The 18900-nt window shown below is 37.0% G+C and overlaps 2 protein-coding genes across 2 annotated transcripts; both read left to right on the forward strand.

Moving 5' to 3' along the window:
- Positions 1 to 502: 502 nt before the first annotated feature.
- LOC136800546 (uncharacterized) lies at positions 503 to 1340 on the forward strand. Its single transcript, XM_067057204.1, has 3 exons — positions 503 to 600; positions 767 to 1016; positions 1121 to 1340. The coding sequence occupies exons 1-3, from the start codon at positions 530 to 532 to the stop codon at positions 1151 to 1153; spliced, it is 354 nt and encodes a 117-aa protein (XP_066913305.1). The 5' UTR covers positions 503 to 529; the 3' UTR covers positions 1154 to 1340.
- Positions 1341 to 15023: 13683 nt separating this feature from the next.
- LOC136800572 (uncharacterized) lies at positions 15024 to 16451 on the forward strand. The gene has a single exon (XM_067057232.1). It carries the CDS (start codon positions 15024 to 15026, stop codon positions 16449 to 16451), a length of 1428 nt encoding a protein of 475 aa, XP_066913333.1.
- The last annotated feature ends 2449 nt before the right edge of the window (positions 16452 to 18900 follow it).

Raw genomic sequence — 18900 nt, forward strand, 5'->3', positions numbered from 1 at the left:
TAAAGCGAAAGGCTCAGTCTCGTATCGATAGGATGATAGTGGCTACATTTTGCAATCATTCAAAAACAAAGAAGCTATCCTAATTGCATGGGTCATTGCAAGAATGACGTTAAGTGCCCGAAGATTACTGTATTTCGTGAGGCTAAATTGGCTCGAAAACACGATTATTGTAATGTTAATGAGTGTTTGACAAACAATCAATTAAAATAATCAGATAATCTATTCTCGGGCAGTGGGAGATACTGTTATTGCAATCTAAAAATTAAAACATGAAATTATGGTTAAAAACAATACTGAGATTTCCAAATTCCGTAAATTATTGGTAAACACTGAAATCTCCACGGGTTAAAGACTCAATTTAGACTAGCAAATGGTTAGATTAGCGAACGGTATAAATAGAAATGAAATTTTGAGCTCGACAAACCGAAGAAGTTTAGCTATTGAAACTTACAATCTCGTTTTGAAACATACAATGTCATCTCACGCAAGCAATTATCGATATGCCGTCGAGCTAAAGGATTTGACCGAAATGTGGAGGAACTTCCCGCGAGTGGGCGGAGACCAAATTGTCCGCGAATATACTCTGAGGTCAGAGTTAAGGTGAGTAACCAAGTTCAATTTTAAATGAATTCGCTGTTATTAATAATCTTGCTAAAGCTTATCCAGTATTTTTACGTACGTTTCGCAACAACAATCACTTAAAATGTAAAAATACTGTATATACTCACCAGGTAATGGATTAAATTTTCTATTGTTTACCGTCTAGATTGGTGAAGGCCGTTGCGGTCAATCTGATCAAACGCGTCCACGATGTGGGAGATGATGCAGCCCGAACAGCGATGGGGACTGCCCATTTGGATTTATATGAGTTCACATCAGCCACCCTGGACCGCGAGCACCCGGAGGTCTCCTGGTACATGGAGGGGAACCTATTCAACGTAGCTGCGGGTGCTGGAGGCTTCGATCCGCCTCCCAGGAACAGGTGGCTGGTGGATATAATCCAGAATATCCACGAGGTAAGAAAACAAAATTCATTTCTAAATACAGTAAGTGATTATAGGTTATCGGTTATACAGTGTGGTTACAATATGTTAAATACAATTCCTTTAATTGCTTTCAGGCTGAGGCGTTACTGGGCAGAACCCGTCGATAAGATTATAATCTGTTATAATTGTAACATAGGATTAATATATACTTTTTTTTTTTTTTTTGTAAATTTTTATCGTGACTAACTATATAAAAAAAATGTCAAAATTGAAATTGCAGTAATTTTCAATATCTGGCTTACGGTTAAACGTTGTACTGGTGTGTAGTGTCCTCACTTGTGTCACGGAAACGCAAGTTGGGATATAGTGCTTTAAGTGATTTCATTCTCGGTGGGAGTGGAGGTCTAGAATATTTTGGAGAATCATCCACTTGGCTACCCGATTCTAAATCTTTAACTGGGGCTGGGGCAGAAGGTAGTGGGCCACTTCTAGTACAAACCTCAGCGTAAATATTTTCGGGCTGTTTTGCTGGAAAAAATCTTCTGAGAACGTTAGTCGCTAAAGGATAGTTCGTTTGTTTCGTGTAGTACAAATATAAGGTAAACAAAAATAGCAAGATTAGCACAATGACCTGGACCAAGCCTAATGGTCCACCGAAAATTCCTGAGATCATGTTTCCGGCGCCTGTTCCGGCGTCCTTAAGTAATTCACCTGTGGCCGGTAAAATTACTTTACTAGCATCTGCTATTGAACCTACTACAGCTTTGTCCAAATCGCCAGCCCCTTGAAGTCCGTCCTTAAGAGCTGAACCTATAGAGCGAATAATTTTCGAGGAACCATCGCCTATTTTCTCAATAGTGTAACCTAATGCCATACCGAAATTCGAAATGAAATCAGAGTCTGAGTCTGTCGTTGCAACTTCATGCATATCATTAAGCGATTGACTAGTAAGGGTTAGTAGCTGAAGAATGCTATATTGATCTAATCTTGGGGGTTTCCGAGCAAAAGCTTTTGAATCAAAACCAATGACTAGGTCGAGTATTTGGAATTCCTTTCTATTCACTAAATTTGATAAAACCGCTGGAGTGACTGTTCCTTTGGTGCCCACAACAAATGCTCTTTGATTTACGTCGACGACGTAAGTTGTTTCAGGTCTATCATCGCAGTTAATTTTTTGGCTCGTGTGAAGTAAGGAGCGGGACGGGACGTCCAAAAATAACAATTTTGTGGAGTATGGAATTCTCACGGGGAAGTGAGAGTAGCATGTTCCATTCCACTGTCTATCCCAATAGATTGAATATGACGTAACAGGGAAACAATTTCCTATAGAGAGTCCGTCACCCACTAGATCAAAGTGCTGACCAATTGTTCCTAAGTATTGGAGGAGCCTGGAAAAGTGGACAGAACCCAACGCTCTAACTTCTGTATCCTCATTTCGTCCTGACAAATAGCATTCCACGCATGTATTAAGTTTAGACGCTGTTGTTGATCTACTGCAGCTAATTGTGCTTCTAAAAGGGAAGCGGCAAACCACTCGGGTTTCCGCATACTTAAGCGTCGCGCCGACGCTTTTATAAGTTCGAAATGCCCTTTTAGAAAATGTTTGGCTTTAAACAAGTAACCATTATCGAGAACAAAAGCCCTACCCATACCTGGGAATTTCTTTTCCAGTTGAATTGAACCACCTATTTTGAGTGAGCGTATTAAGATTAGAGATCCTGTTCTTTCTGCTATATGTTTTCCTAAGGAGTGAAAAACTTTTGTGTCGAGATTTTTTGGCAAAGTCCAAACTATAATGCTACCATGCGCTTCCTGAGGCCTACAATATGTCTTATTATAGGGGCAAGACGTAGTCGTAAGAGATTGGTGAAGATTAACGTCTCCACCAACAACGAAGGCTTTGTAAATGTTTATTGAGTAGTGGAAAAATTTTCGTGTCTTTGTGCGCATCCACGTACAGTCATAGCGTTCTGTAACGTCTAGTTCCCATTTACTTTCGTCGCTTGTTTGTTTTAGTACAAAATCGTTCTTTAATGTCTTAGCTCTCCAAACCCTTCTGCATTCTTTAGGCGTTGTAGAAACTTTAATTCTCCTAATTTTTTGATGCCTTTCCCCAAAGAAATTTTCTTCACATGATAGTGTTGCTTGAGATTTTTCGCAGTGGTAAAGTTTAATTGGCGTATATTTTGGTGAGTCAAGGAAAACTTCGCCTTCATATTTTTGAATACCCAATTTTTCGTCTGAGTTTGGAACTGTGCAATTTCTCAGCGTAGGAAATCTATAAATACCTGCTGGCTTGACCTTCGTGCAGTCAAAGATAGGTCCTAGGTTTAACGATGTGCAGTTACTAAACAAAGACACAAAAACAAGGAGTGCTAAGAGTGAGCGACTGGCGAGGCCTGGCTTGCTACTATAAATGGTCAGTTTTGGCTTGTTTGTGGCTGTAAGCGCGTTTACTTTAGGCTGATGACGTAATCTCTTTCGAAGGGTAGCTAAAGGAATTTCATCTTCGCTATCATCATTTTGGTTCGCGTTTTGTCTGATTGGCGCATCGTCAGGGTCATCAAATGGTTTCATGCGGTTAACATGGGTTGGCGCTTTGAGGACTTTACCTGACATGTCTGAGATAAAGAACAACACATCGGACAGTTTTTGTTTCAAAATAAAAGGTCCAATATATTTCTCTTGCAATTTTGGACTCAGTCCTTTTTTTCTTGCTTCCTTCTTAAGTAAGATCTTGTCACCAACCGAAAATTTCGCACATCCCATTGGTTTGGGGATGGTAAGAGCTTGTATTTATTTTCTGCGTGTTTGTGATGCGGCAAACCTCTCGCAAAAGCTTCGATAAAAAGTTAGTACCCCGGTCGGACAGCAGTTCCGACGGAGCTCCGTGGCGGCAGACTATTTCGTTAAAAAAAATGCGAGCAATAACAGGGGCTTCGGCTGTTGGAATTGGAAAAGCTTCTGGCCATCTAGTGAAATGATCAGTTGCGACTAAAATGTACTTATTTCCGTTATCAGAAACTGGAAATGGGCCGGTAATATCTACGGCTAAACGATCAAATGGGGCCGGAATAGGTAATGGTTTTAATGGTGCTCTTTTTGTACCTACACCGAGCTTATAGGAGGCGCATTCTGGGCAAGACTTAACCCATCTTTGGCAATCGGCGTACATGTTTTTCCAAAAGTAGCGGCTTCGAATTTTCTTGTAAGTCTTATCGGCATCAAAATGACCACCTGTCACGGAATCGTGGTGATCAATTAAAACTTTCTGTTGTAATCGCTTTGGAACTACTAGTTCTATATTTGCTTCGGCTTTTCGACCGCTTGAAGGTATTGTTACGTGATGAAGAATACCGTAATCATTGACTAAGTAAGAAGGAGCTATTGATAAAGTCTCTTTTTGGCGTCGATCTTTTGAGTGAAGGCGTTCATTCAAGATGTAAAAAATCAAAAACTTGAGGGCAGGATCCTCATATTGCATTTCCTTAATGGTTTCTGGTAAATATCCCGAGGATAAGGCGCACACAAAGTTAGGATGTCTAGACATTACATCTGCGTTATCATGGACTCGGCCTGGCCTGTGCTTAATGTCAAAGTCGTGCTGCTGCAAAGTCAAAATCCAGCGTGCTAAACGGGCTCGTGGTTCTTTAAGGCTTAGTAGCCAACGCAAGGAGCTATGGTCCGTGTGGACCGTAAATGACCGTCCGTGCAAATACGGAAGGTATTTCTTAACACCGGCGACTACTGCTAACGCTTCTTGCTCTGTCGTGGAATAGTTTCGTTCGGCTTTATTTAGAGCGCGTCCACCATAAGTCCAGTGCTGAATTGGTCATATGCACACTAACGGACTGCATCGACGACAAAGATCAAGATTGTTTGGTTTGTCTGAAATGTAGACGCTTGGTCCATTTTCGCTGTACACAGTTACCACCATACCAAATTCAACTTTTCCTAGACAAGCACAAAAGCACGCACTACAAGTATGTTTGTCCCAGCTGCGTGACTGTAACACCCAAAGTTCTTGAACTTGTTCCTGCAAAACCACGGACCCTACCATCATCTGTTAAAAGGGAAAACGAGACACTCCGCCGAGAGCGTAATGCTTGCAAAGGATTGTTAAAACAGAATGAGATTGACCGAAAGAAAATAAATGAACAACAACATGAACTGGAAAGTTTAAAGAGTAAACTCAGTACCGATCCTGGCCTTCACACTTTCGAATTTGTCGAACAGAAGTTGGAGACCAAGATAGAAAGCAAAATCGAATCCCTCAAGGAAATGCTTGAGGAGACAATTAAAAAAGAATGTAAGTTTCTGTCACAGACCTATGCCAATGTTACTGGCTCAAAGGAGTCCCCGGATTCAAAAGCCCTGAAAGAAGTGATCAGGGACGCAATACGCGAAGAAGAAACCGAAGAATACAGTAAACAAAAACGCGCCTCAAATGTTATCGTACATGGCGTTGTTGAGCAAAGTATTAATGATGACAAAACCTGGGCTTCAAACTTGATTAAGGATACCCACTCACGCAGTCTTATCAAACGTGTAGCAAGATTGGGTAAGGAGGAAGAAGGAAAGAAACGTCCATTGTTAGTCTCTCTTAACGATGAGTCTGATAAATGGAATTTACTTGGCAATCTTACAGCACTGAAGGATAACGCGACGTACAAAGGTATTAGCGTTACTGAGGATCTCACCCCTGATGAAAGAAAACAATTCAAGGTACTCTCAACAGAAGCCAAAACAAGAAACTCACAAGAGAAATCAGAAACCTATATCTATCGTGTGAGAGGCAATTCAAAAAACGGCTTTTACCTGAAGAAGATCAAAGTCGCAAACCACCAATAAAAACAAGAGAAACGCATAAACAAGTATCAAAAAACAAAAACGAGAACCAATCAAACACAATTTCGGAAATAAAAATTATGTATACAAATGCCGACCAGCTGACAACAATGAAAAAACTACAACTAGAAGAACTCATAACAAAAGAATATCCACATTTTATTGCAATCTGTGAAGTCAAACCAAAGAACGGTGAAAGATGGAAAATTCACGAATATCTAATTGATGGATACACAGTCGTAAACCACACCAATACTGAGAACAATACAGGACGTGGTATCGTCATCCTAGGACATACCAGTGTAGACCACCTTACAGTTGACATTGAATGTCCTGTAGCACTGGAGGAGGCGTGCATCATTGAAGTACGTCTGGCTGGAAAAGATATGCTTTGCTTTGCATGCGTCTACCGCAGTCCAACGAATCAATCAAACTCTGGAGAAAATAATGCCAATCTTAACCAGCTCTTACGAATTATATCAGAAGATAAGAGATACACGCATCGTTGCATCATTGGCGACTTCAATTTTCCAACTATAAATTGGAAGAACTGGACAAGCCCACATGTAGAGGAAAGTAAAGAAGAGCAATTCCTGGAAGCATTACGTGATTCATTCCTTTTCCAACATACGAATGAACCTACCAGATGTCGAGGTACTGACGAGCCTTCACTGATTGACCTCATCTTAACAGATGAAAGAGATCAGGTTCAAGATCTAAATTTCCTAAGCCCTTTAGGAAAAAGTGATCATAGCGTTCTCTCTTTTAGCTTTAAATGTTATATGGAACTTAAAGCACCAACCGAAAGATACACCTACCACTTGGCAGACTTTAAGTCGATGAAAAGTCATCTGCAAAGAATCAACTGGACGAGAGAATTCATAGATACCTCACATGGGTCGATCGAGAAGCTCTGGTCAAAATTCAAAACAAAACTTCTTCAACTCAGAGATCAATTTGTCCCAAGAAAAGAGTTAGGAGCGCCTCACTGGAAAAAGAAAGGGAAAATTCCAATTAATGCTGAACTACGTAATGACATCAAAGAAAAGAGGCGACTTCACAGGATCTGGTTAAAATCAAAATCATCACCCACAAACAGACGTCAAGCAAGAATCCGATATGTAATCGCGAGGAACCGTGTCAATCGAAAGATGGCACTTGCAAAAAGAGAATACGATCTAGCCATCGGTGAAAACTCAAAGAGAAACCCAAAAGCGTTCTGGTCACATGTCAGAGGCAAACTTAAATCAAAAAGTGGAGTTTCCCCTCTTCTTGAAACGCCCGATGACAAGACATCCCTAAAGCACGAGGACCAAGAAAAGGCCAACATCCTGCAGAAACAATTTTGCAGTGTCTTTACTAAAGAACCGGAAGGTGATCTACCTGATTTTGACAACAGAACAGATAAAATACTTCAACCACTAAACATTACGAAGGAAATGATGACAGAACTAATCAGGAAGCTCAATGTGAATAAATCAATTGGTCCAGATGAGATTCATGCCTCAATGCTTATTGAACTTCGTGACCATATTGCAGAACCACTATCAATCATAATGAATAAAACTCTCGAGGAAGGAAACTTACCTAGTGACTGGAAACTAGCATATGTGACACCAATCTATAAAAACAAAGGAGCACACAACCTTGCTATTAACTATCGCCCCGTAAGTCTAACTTCAGTAGTCTGTAAGTTGATGGAAACAATGATACGAAAACATATCATGGAACACCTTATCAGCGAGGAGCTTCTATCGAACAAGCAATACGGTTTCATCAACAAAAGGTCAACAGTCACACAGCTTATCTCCTTTATAGATATGTGTTGCGAATCAACTGCAAAAAGTGAAGTGGTCGACTGCATATACTTCGACTTTGCCAAGGCATTTGACACGGTACCCCATCGAAGACTTATGATGAAACTAGAACGCTACGGGATAAACGAATTAATTCTGAACTGGATCAAATCTTTTCTATCGAACCGCAAGCAATTAGTGAGTGTTAATGGCGCAAAATCATCTTTAGATCCAGTGATAAGTGGCATTCCTCAAGGAAGCGTGCTCGGTCCTCTGCTTTTTGTTATTTATATTAATGACCTACCAGAACATGTTCTATCAAGCATTTTCTTGTTTGCAGACGACACGAAGATTATAAAGGAAATCAATTCCATTCTTGACTCCTTAATCGTACAACATGACATTGAAGCACTTGAAAGATGGTCCCATGAGTGGCTGTTGAAATTCCACCCCGACAAATGCCACGTTTTAACGATAGGTAAATTCGAGAACATAAAGCATGCACACCCGTATCAACTAAATGGAGAGCAACTTGAACATGTCTTCACAGAAAAAGATCTCGGTGTTTTGATAGACTCAGATCTTTCATTTGAAGAACATATCGCTAAGCAAGTAAACAAAGCTAATTCTATGTTGGGATTGCTCAAAAGAGGATTTCAAGACCCTAGTCCTCACGTATTCCAGACACTTTATACCACCTTTGTACGACCACATTTAGAGTATGCTCAATCAGTATGGCAACCAAGATTACGTCGATCTATCAACCTGATCGAGAGTGTCCAAAGACGTGCGACAAAACTAGTAAAACCAATCTCACGGTTACCATATGCAGAAAGACTAAGACGCTTGGCGCTACCATCCCTTGAGTTTCGAAGACTTTTCTGTGACATGGTCCAGGTGTATAAGCATATCCACATCTATGATAGTAAAACAACACCAAAAAAGTTTATCAAAAGGACGCGACCATGTAGAAAGCATATACACGAGCTTCAGATGAATTTCCCGGACGATGGAGTACGTGGTGCACAAAGCAAGTCCTTCTTTTATAGAACTATCTCAACATGGAACGCGCTTCCAAAATACGTGGCAGAAGCATCATCGATAAAATCGTTCAAGAATAATTTAAACAAAGCATGGGCAAACCATGAACTACGATATTTATTGTAAATAAACAAAGACCAGTTCTAGAGGCCCACGGCGTGCCTGAACTTTGTATTCGTTGTAATATTAATAATAATAAGAGATGACCCTTTCTTTATTATTTTGGAACTGGCCCAAAATCATTCCTAAAGCAAAGTTGCTGGCGTCCACATAAAGTTCGAATTTCGAGTTGAAATCAGGAAGTGCCAGAATGGGAGGTTCTATGAACTTTTTGCGCAAGGTTTCAAAAGATTCTTGACAATTTTCGTCCCAATTAAAAATACAATCTTTTCGCAATAGATTTGTTAGTGGGGCCGCCAGGCGGGCGTACCCTTCGACAAAACGGCGATAATACCCTGTAAGGCCGAGAAATTGTTTAATTTGCTTTTGGTTTTTGGGGACCGGATAATCGACGAGAAGTTTAGTCTTGTCTGGGTCTGGCCTTACACCGTCTTTAGAAACGATGTGGCCTAGAAAATTCAGTTCGTCTCTGACAAAGTGGCACTTCGTTGGTTTCAACTTGATATTCGCGGCAAGTAATCTATCAAAAACTTCGGCTAAATCCTTCAAGTGGTCTTCAAAAGAGCGACTGTACACAACAATATCATCAATATAAATCAGGCATTTAACGTAAGTGAGGCCACGCAAAACACATTCTATTAGTCTCTAGAAACTACCTACGGCATTTGACAGTCCGAAAGGAAGAACGTTAAATTGATACAAACCCTCATACGTGATAAAGGCGGTTAAATGCTTTGAATCTGGGTCCATACCTATTTGCCAGTACCCAGCTCTCATGTCCAATGAGGTCATGAAAGTGGCACCGTAAAGCGCATCAAGCGTATCTTGGATGCGAGGAATAGGATGAGAATCCTTATGCGTAATGGCGTTAAGCTTACGAAAATCAACACAAAACCTGTCGCCACCGTCCTTTTTCTTTGCTAAAACCACTGGAGACGCATAGCTACTACTAGAGGGCTCAATGATATCATGCTTGAGCATGTGCTCCACAATTTCTCTGATTTTCGTTCTGTTCTCATTAGTTGCGCGGTAAGGCTTCGAACGGACCGGTGTCTTATCCTTAAGATCGATGCGATGTTGTACGGCATCTGTTCGTCCTAACTCATCATCAGAAACCGCAAAGACACCTCGGTAAACGTAAAGTAAATCACGAAGCTTTTTCTCCTGTTTTGGGGCCAAGGAGGTCCCGTCAAAACTGAAATCGATTGGTGTCAATTGAGATCTGTTTTTCGGAGGATGAGTTAAAATAGAGACAACTGGTTTTGTGACAGTATCGAGGTCAACGTAGGAATCTATTATTGATGCTTGCACCAGTGGCGAGTGGGCCGGAATACAAAGTGGCCTGTCAGAAGGATTATGTAAAACAACTTCTAAAACGTTTACGTTCAGTTCGTGGGTGATCGGAGTAACTAAGGTCAGTTCATAAGTCTCTGATTCTATTGCTTCTAAAAAGTACTCATGGCCATTTGAGGCCTTTGTAGGATTCAAAAGTTGGCAAACAGCCATAGACTTTGGTGGAATTGTTAGTTTTTTACCTATGGTCAAGATAGGTTCGCTAGAATCGTCCTCTACGTTTTCATTCTCTGGAGGAAGGCTACATGTATTGACCATAGGGAGGCAAAGCTTTTGAATGAAACCAGGAATTTTTTCCCAATTGCACAAAAACCAACTCATATTGATGGAGGTCTTATAGACAATATTTTTATTACATCAACATTTTATGATGACACAAATCATTTAAAGTATTGTTTAAATCTTTCTGATCATGATGCAATAAAAGCGGAGATTTTACCAGGATAGTTTACCAGCTCGCCATTTTGAGCTTGTTCAATTAATAGGGGAGGGGTTGGAGGAGCAATTTTATGGAGGGAATCTTCTTTTAGGCAAAAATTAAAAAAGAGTGTTTCCGGAAAGGGGCTGGGTGGAACATTTTAAAATCTTACCCGGCCACAAAAGAATGAATATACATATTTCATCAAAAAAGGTGAAAAAATTATTTTACGGCCGGACAACTGTTTTCTCTTGCCCGCATTCCAGAAACACAACACTTAATTAATTTCGCCTTAGGGCTTACTTTAAGGGATAATTTTTCGCGGGAATCGATTATAGAGAAGAGTTTTTACAATTTTGCAAAATTCTTTCAAATTAACCAGACATTTTCAAAATACTGTAGAATTTGGTAACTCTCGCAAGAAATTAAATAAAAAATTATCCCTTTAAGGTATGCAAATTCATTACATTAGGGCCGCAAAAACATTAAAACCAATTCATAAAAATTTTTAAAAAACTTTTTTAAATATAAATTTGTTATTATATTTTAAGTAATTTATCATTATATTTCTGTATTTATTATAATTTAATTTGTATTTATTAATAATTATTGGTAATATACTATATATTTTCATATTGAATTTCATAATTGTTTGGTATTTATCAATTTTAAGTTAATTAAATTATCAATTAGTTGGTTTTCCTTTTCAAAAGTTTTTACACAGTGTGTCATAAAAAGGTGGAGCAGAATTCTTGGAGATATAATCCTCATTATTGAATTATAAAAACTTTTTCACTTCATTTCCTGTTTCGATAGCCAACTGAATTGCTTTCCGAGTTGATGGCAATATTATGTTGTCTTATTAATCTTAATAAAGATTAAAGTATGATGAGGATTTTATTTAACTTTTTATGAATCCTGTTTCTCTTTTTTAGGTCAGAGTGATATCTTTACACATACCCAGGCCTGGTGCATTGAAGACTTTATCTCAATAGGCTAAATTTAAAAACATAGCTTAGGTATGCTCCTCCAAGTCCCGAATTTTAAGAGACGTTGCCAATGTATACTGGCATTATAATCAACCAGCGAATGGCTGAGGTTATTATTATCAACCAGAGAATGGCTGTTTTTGGGGTAAGGGTGTTTCCTTTTTGGGGTGACTTTTGATATATCTACTGTTTGTTATCGTAAAATTGAATTATTTATATGGTATCTGCTAAAAAAGGGAATGCTCTACTGAAGCTTAATACTTTCTCCTAAGAGGAATACTTTTTATCCAGATACCATGTAAATGTTCAATAGATTTCAATGCACCATGGCAAAATTATTTGAATGCAAAAGTTTAATTTTAGATTTTATCAATAGCATTTCTTTCTGATATGACAATGAACAATGAACAATCTCAATTATAGCTAACAAATTAATATGCAAGACATTAACAATGAAAATTTATATTTGGATGGATTTGCTTGTTGAAATAATTGGTACTAGACCAGAATGAATTCAATTGTTCGGCTGAAGTATAACAAGTGGGAGTGGAAGTGGATTAAGTATTCAAATTAATTTGGCACCGGGTTAAATCGTATCTTCAAAACCGTCAACCAAATGTCTTCGCCAAACATCATATCAGTGTTAACCAGAATTTACTTGTCACCTAAATGTATATTCAGGATACGACCCATAAGAAAAGGTAAAATTAAATTTTAAAATATGTTTCTTATGTTGATCTTAACAGTTTATGGTTGAAAGAGATTTTCTCAATTTTTTTATTTCACAGAATGACATAATGGATATGAATAAAATGCTGATATGTTTTTAAAAACTTTAAACTTATAATTTCCCATATTATGAATCACAAAAATTTATGATGTAATGTAAATTTTTATAAGGGATTATATTATTTCAGACAGTTCTGGTTTTGGGATTGTTCTAATTTTCGTGGTCCCCAATAAAAATTTATATTTGCTGTTTTGACCTTTTTTGCTACGCCAATAAGGTATGGACAAGTTTTGAAATTGGTAATAATTCCCTACTCTTTATTTTTCAGGTTGCACAAACTCGTCTGTCTGAAATTATCATTGATACCTGATACTTTTGCACTCTTGCCATTGGCTCTTTGGAGTGATTTAGTAAATCAAGTGGAGAGTAGTGTTATCAACGCTAAAGTGAAGTCTGGGTATGGCAAGTTGTCTCTAACCACTAATTCTTCAACCAAAATTTACAATGATGACACTGCTGTAGCCCCATCCCATCCCCATTACCAACTAATCAGAAAACATCAGCTGTCAAGTTTCCACCCATCAGAGTGATCAATTTGCAACGCAGGTATTACTGTACTTCATGTAATAAATTCAAAGATTCTACATCACAAATCTTATCCAAACTTATTTTCTTGCTCATCATGTAAATCTAATCTCTCAACCGTACGCATGAAAAAGAGAATTAGTACTCTATTAGAATTTGAGGATGATCACGAATCGGTCAAAGTTAGGTTTGGAGGAAGCCAGGTGGAGGAATACTTTAAAAGATTTGGCTCTGCCGTGCCCCGTGATGTTGATGACATCAGTATTGCCCTACTGCAGGACTGTAACTCTATCATGCTTTATGATGCACAAAATTATTGTATTGGGTTTAAGTAAACTTACTCCCTTGCTGTGAGACGTATAAATTTATAGAACTGTCATTGATGACTTTTATTATAGTAAAAGAAAATTTCTTTTGATATTTGTTTTCCTTTACAGTAGCTGTCTTTTGAATTTTGCTGGAAAAAAGAATTGAATTTTAATCTTGATCTTTTTATGACTTGGAGGTAAATTAAATACCATTCCGTTCTACTGTTACATTGTTATTTTTTGTTCTCTTTTGATGTTTGAAGGTGTGGTTATTAAGTTTTATCTTCACTCAGTCTTCTGAACTTTGATCTTTGGTTATTAAGTTTTATCTTCACTCAGTCTTCTGAACTTTGAAAAGAATCAATTTATAATTATTCTTATAAGAGTATGGGCTATGATGAGAATGTTTGTCCATATGTTAATATTTTTATATTTTGCCGCTAAAAACTGTAATTATTTCAATGCTGTTTTGCAGATGGACACGAATACCTTCAGTGAGCTTGTGTGTCTCTCATCATTGAAAAAACGTGCATTTGAGAAAGCTGCAGAAAAAAAAACATTGTTGTTTTTTGTTCTCTTTTGATATTTGAAGGTTTCATCTTCATTCCATCTTCTAAACTTTGAAATCAAATTATAATTGTTCTTATAAAAGTATGGGCTATGAACGGAATGTGAATGTGTGTCAATTTGTTGTTTTTTCTATTTTGTTCTGCCCTATATTTCAGCTATCCTGTGGCACTGTTTTGGCCAATCTAACTTGCCAGCTTTGAGAATAGACCAGTATTTAGCTTCCTTGACTTGCCTTTCTCAATCATATACTTTGCTTCTGCTGTTCTTAATTTGTATTTTCATATTCTAAGCGTATATAGATTTTAATATATTTTCATAGATACTACTTCATATTTTAAACTGTATAATAACTTAAAAAAGAAACTCTTCAGTTTTTCCTGCTCTTTTTTATTTGATGTTCTATGAATTTATGTGGATTTAAATATATTTTCATAGTACTTCATATTTTATACTGTAAATAGCTCAAAGTAACTCTTCATTGCAAACATTATGTAGGCTTGTCTTTAAAAAAAAAGCTGAGGTAAGTAATGGCATGTCTCAAAAACATGAAAATTTTGACACATGCCATAAGTCACCTGGGACACCCAAATACAATACAATACAATACCTTAGGGAACTAAATTCCCCCCTTTTTATAATTTTGTTTTACTAATATTTTTATTTCCACCGCAAAAATTAGATGCAAAAAGCACTAAAAGATTTCGACTTTACTTCTCAAACACAGCTTGATTTAGGCCAATTCTCTACTTCCTAAGTACCAACTCCTACTAAAACTCAGCAATTTACTTATGTAGTATAATTAAGCTCTGAATGTCGATTTAGACTGGAATGGCTTTTAGAATAAAAGTCAATTTAAATATCTGCAGGCTATGGCACTATCTTCCCCCAGTAATGAAAATAGGGGGTAATTCCCTGCGACGAACGAAATACACTTGTGAAAATACGCAACATGATTTGTCAAAACTGAGGTTCGGAATTCTCGAGTTATGACGTCATCACTAGCATTTTCCATCCGTCGTGGCGATTTTCATCAAAATATTTAACCTCGCTATTCATGATATCCATGACGTAATCTTTTTCGTTACCGTGAATTCCATTTCTCGGAATCAGCCATTATTGGTGTCAAAAAAACAAAAACAAACTGCTTTTTCAACGTAATCTCTAGTGTTTTTTCAACTATAAGCTCCTGTGCTGTCAAATTTGTTCCTGTCCTGTTAATTTTTCCAGTAATTCCTTCAGACAATATTAAAAAGAAGATCCATCATCGTAAAGACAGAAGATGCCAAAGTCATGCAGTGTGTTTAATTGCACAAATCGTTATGTTTCAAACAAGGTAGTCATTACAGAGAAAACGAAAAAATCACACAAGAATATACCTTTCCATACTCTACCAACGGATGAAGAAAGAAGATTAAAATGGATTGCTTTCATAAACAGAAAAAAAGGAACACTTCCAGAGACAGTTTACGTTTGTGGTGAACATTTCATTACTGGCAAAAAAAGTAACGATAAAAATCACCCAGATTATGTACCAACTATCAATGTCATAAAGAAATTACAATCCAGTAGCAGTACTACCAACCCATTGCCCTCCACAAATTTATTGTCAAGCTCAAATACAAGTGCAACTAAATCTCCCACAAAACTTGCTTCATCATCTTTGAGACGTGCAATTAGACACAAAAACATTTTGAAGGCGCGGTTAAACAATCCAAAAAGAAGAAAAAGGACGCTTAATGATGAACAAGATACAAATTGTGAAGATAACCCAACAGATGACCCAACAATTGAACTAGGAGCTTTAAAAGAAAAAATCAAGGAAATGGAGAGTGTAATTTCAAAACAAAACAATGAACTTTTATCTTCTAAAAAAACAATTTCAAAACAAAACAAAGAACTTTTATCTTCTAAAAGAACAATAGTTACACTTTATAATTCTAATCGAAAATTGAAAGAAAGAGTTAACAAATTGATAAAGTATAATAATGTGACTAACCTCAAGCTAATCGAAACAAAAGCACTTCTCAGGGACCATTTGTTTATCACAAATGATAGTAAAAAGAAAATGAAATTTTACACAGGGCTCCCTTCTTTCGAGATTTTCAAAAATGTAATTGAGTTCATTAAAGATCATGTTGACAGAGATGAAACATCTACCAAGCTTACCCACAAGCAAGAATTTGTGATTGTTATGATGCGTTTACGACTTGGTCTACTTGAAGAAGACTTGGCATATAGATTCGGTGTTGCACAATCAACTATTTCGCGAATTTTATCACGCTGGATTGGAGTGATGGCAACAAGATTTTCTTTTTTAATTCAATGGCCAGAACGGGAGCAATTGCGTAAAACTAAGCCTGCCTGCTTTCTCGAGAACTTTGAAAAGTGTGCAGTAATCTTAGATTGCTTTGAAGTCTTCATCGAAAAACCAAACGACCTAACTGCTCGTGCTCAAACTTATTCGTCATATAAACACCATAATACTGTTAAAGTATTATTGGGTATAACACCACAAGGCACAATTTCATTTGTTTCAGAACCATGGGGAGGACGTACATCAGATGTGTACCTTACTGAAAATTCTGGTTTACTCAAAAACCTTATTCCCGGAGATGTTGTGATGGCAGATCGTGGTTTTACGATTAGTGATTCTGTTGGTTTATACTGTGCAGAGTTAAAAATTCCTGAATTTACAAAAGGTAAATAACAACTTGAGAAAACAGCAATTGATGGAACCCGGGATCTTGCATCTGTTCGAATACATGTTGAACGAGTTATTGGGCTATTACGTAACAAATTTACTTTGCTTCAGAAAATTCTACCTAACAAAATGTTAATGAAAAAATCTGATGGAACATGTACACTGTCAGAAGTTCTAATTGTTTGTTCGGCACTCTGTAACTTGAGTGGTCCTGTGGTACCGTTGGATTAAGTTGATGATAGAAGTGAAATATTTCAAAGTTTTTTTTAAATATTAACATAGAGATATACTGTAGCAATAAAAATAAAATAACAATAGATATATCATAAACAAAAATTACCTTAAGGGAAAAAAATTTTGTTACTTTGGTTGTAATAGGTATTTTAAAATTTGCAAAAAAAATACATACTGTAACCTATGAAACTCTAAATCACAAAATCAAACCACAAAATATTCTTCCTTTAATGGTAGTGCCAAATAATATATATTATATACTAATCGGTTTATATTAACATTTTTACATACCGTACAGTAAAAGATGAAGGTTTTGAATCTAAATTTCTACAATATATTTCTTTCTATCTTTTACCAATTCTTTTTGGGGCTTAACCAGAGGAGAGTTCTAGATTTTCAAAACTTTCATCTTTTTAATTATTTTTTTTACTTTTTCGTTGATTTTTTGTTTTCCGCCTGCAATAGGGACAATACCATTTCTTTTTCGTCACTTTTTCAATACCTAAACAAGATAAATGGTACTCTTTCACGACGCAGGATTTGTCAGCGCAAGTAATCAGATCTGAGTCCATATTTGTTTCACACGTACAAATATTTTTGGCACAGTTCTCTTTGTTTTTGATTTCCGGAAGCGGAATATGACGTTTAGAATACCAATGCCCAATGAGTTCTGGTAAAATTGCAAGTACATAAAATTTTTTTGCAATGTCAATCTTCAGAGTTAAAAAACTGTAGTCTATATCAACAACCTCAATCAGACAGTTTTTGTAGCCATAAACCATGAAATAGCATGCCTCGCGTTTGGACAGCAACATTTGCAATTGAATTTGGTAGTAATACGCATGATCTCGTTTTAAGTAGTATTTTGTATCAGAATCATTGTACATCATAGAGAAATTTACATCAGATTTTGCTAGGTCAGCCGGAGATTTTTCCTTACATTTGAAAGGACATTTTATTTCAATGACATAATTTTTATCACAACATGAGCAATTCAAAAGGCCATCTGGTGTAGCACCGAGAAATGGGAAATCGCAACTTCTGATTAGACCGGACTCTGTTATCTTAACATCTTTATGCTCATGTTTAAGATATACTTCAAGATACGAGAGAGCAATTTTTTCATTTTCACATCCGTAGGTTGTTGCATCACTTTTGAATCTGTTTTTCTGTGGATAGAAGATTCCCATAATAAGACTCTTTGAGGGCTGTGTTACATCTGAATGACATGTTTGTCTAAAGCGACTAGCAGTAATAATACCAGCACGTGCTTCAAACCAAAGATTTGATTTTGACTGTTCTCTGGTATGTTTTTCAATAAGATCAACATCTTCTTGGGTAGCCTTTTTTAATGAATGAAACTTTGTAACTGACTCTTGGATTAATTCATGATATTGATAATTATTTACATCATTGTATTTCTTATCATAAAATTTGTTAAATAGTAGTTTTTTTATCCTTCCTTTTACTGAAATGCATTTATCATTGTATGGAGGTATAAGTCTCAAGATAGCAACTTCGTGCCCTGTGTTGGCAATTTTTTTAAAAAATGTGTTTTTTTCTTCTTCAGATGGTCTTGAAGCCTGGTGCTTGTGGTACTTCGGAGGTGGGGGCTTGGTTTCATGTAACTGAGAAAAATCATTGTCTGAAAGTTTTCTTTTTGGATCTTGAAAGTTTATTTCTGACAGCTTGGCAAATGGTACTTCCTTAGCACTAGGAGGCAACCAACCATTTGGGTTTGATGTGCATGCATCTAGGCCTACACGAGTTCTCTTGTTGTGTTCAGCGGTTAAGTAGAGGTAAAACATTAAGGCTCCAACATGGGAACATGCCTCTCCTAGTCCAGCCATACAAGTACAATGGGCATTTATGATTTCACCTTCTGTCTCTATTCCAACCCAAGCATGGTTTGCAGTTTTAGAAAATTGACTCTGTCCATGCCTTATTCGACCAGCCACAAGAAAATTATTGTCAGAAATTGTTTTTACTTTCACATCGTACACTAGACCACTAACAACATACTTATAGGCATCCAAAGACTTGTAAGCCTTCAAAGATCCTGAAGAGTATTGACCTGGGTATTGTACGAGGTAGCAGAAAATGTCAGGAAAAGATAAGTCAGGCCAAAGCAGAGTATTACTAGTTCGGTCGAATTCATCATTCCTCAACGTTAAAGGATCGTCTAATATTTTAAGTTCAAGCAGTTTTTGTTCATATCTTC

The sequence above is a fragment of the Clytia hemisphaerica genome, unplaced genomic scaffold (assembly GCF_902728285.1).
Source record: "Clytia hemisphaerica strain Z4C2 unplaced genomic scaffold, Clytia hemisphaerica genome assembly, whole genome shotgun sequence".
Taxonomy (NCBI): domain Eukaryota; kingdom Metazoa; phylum Cnidaria; class Hydrozoa; order Leptothecata; family Clytiidae; genus Clytia; species Clytia hemisphaerica.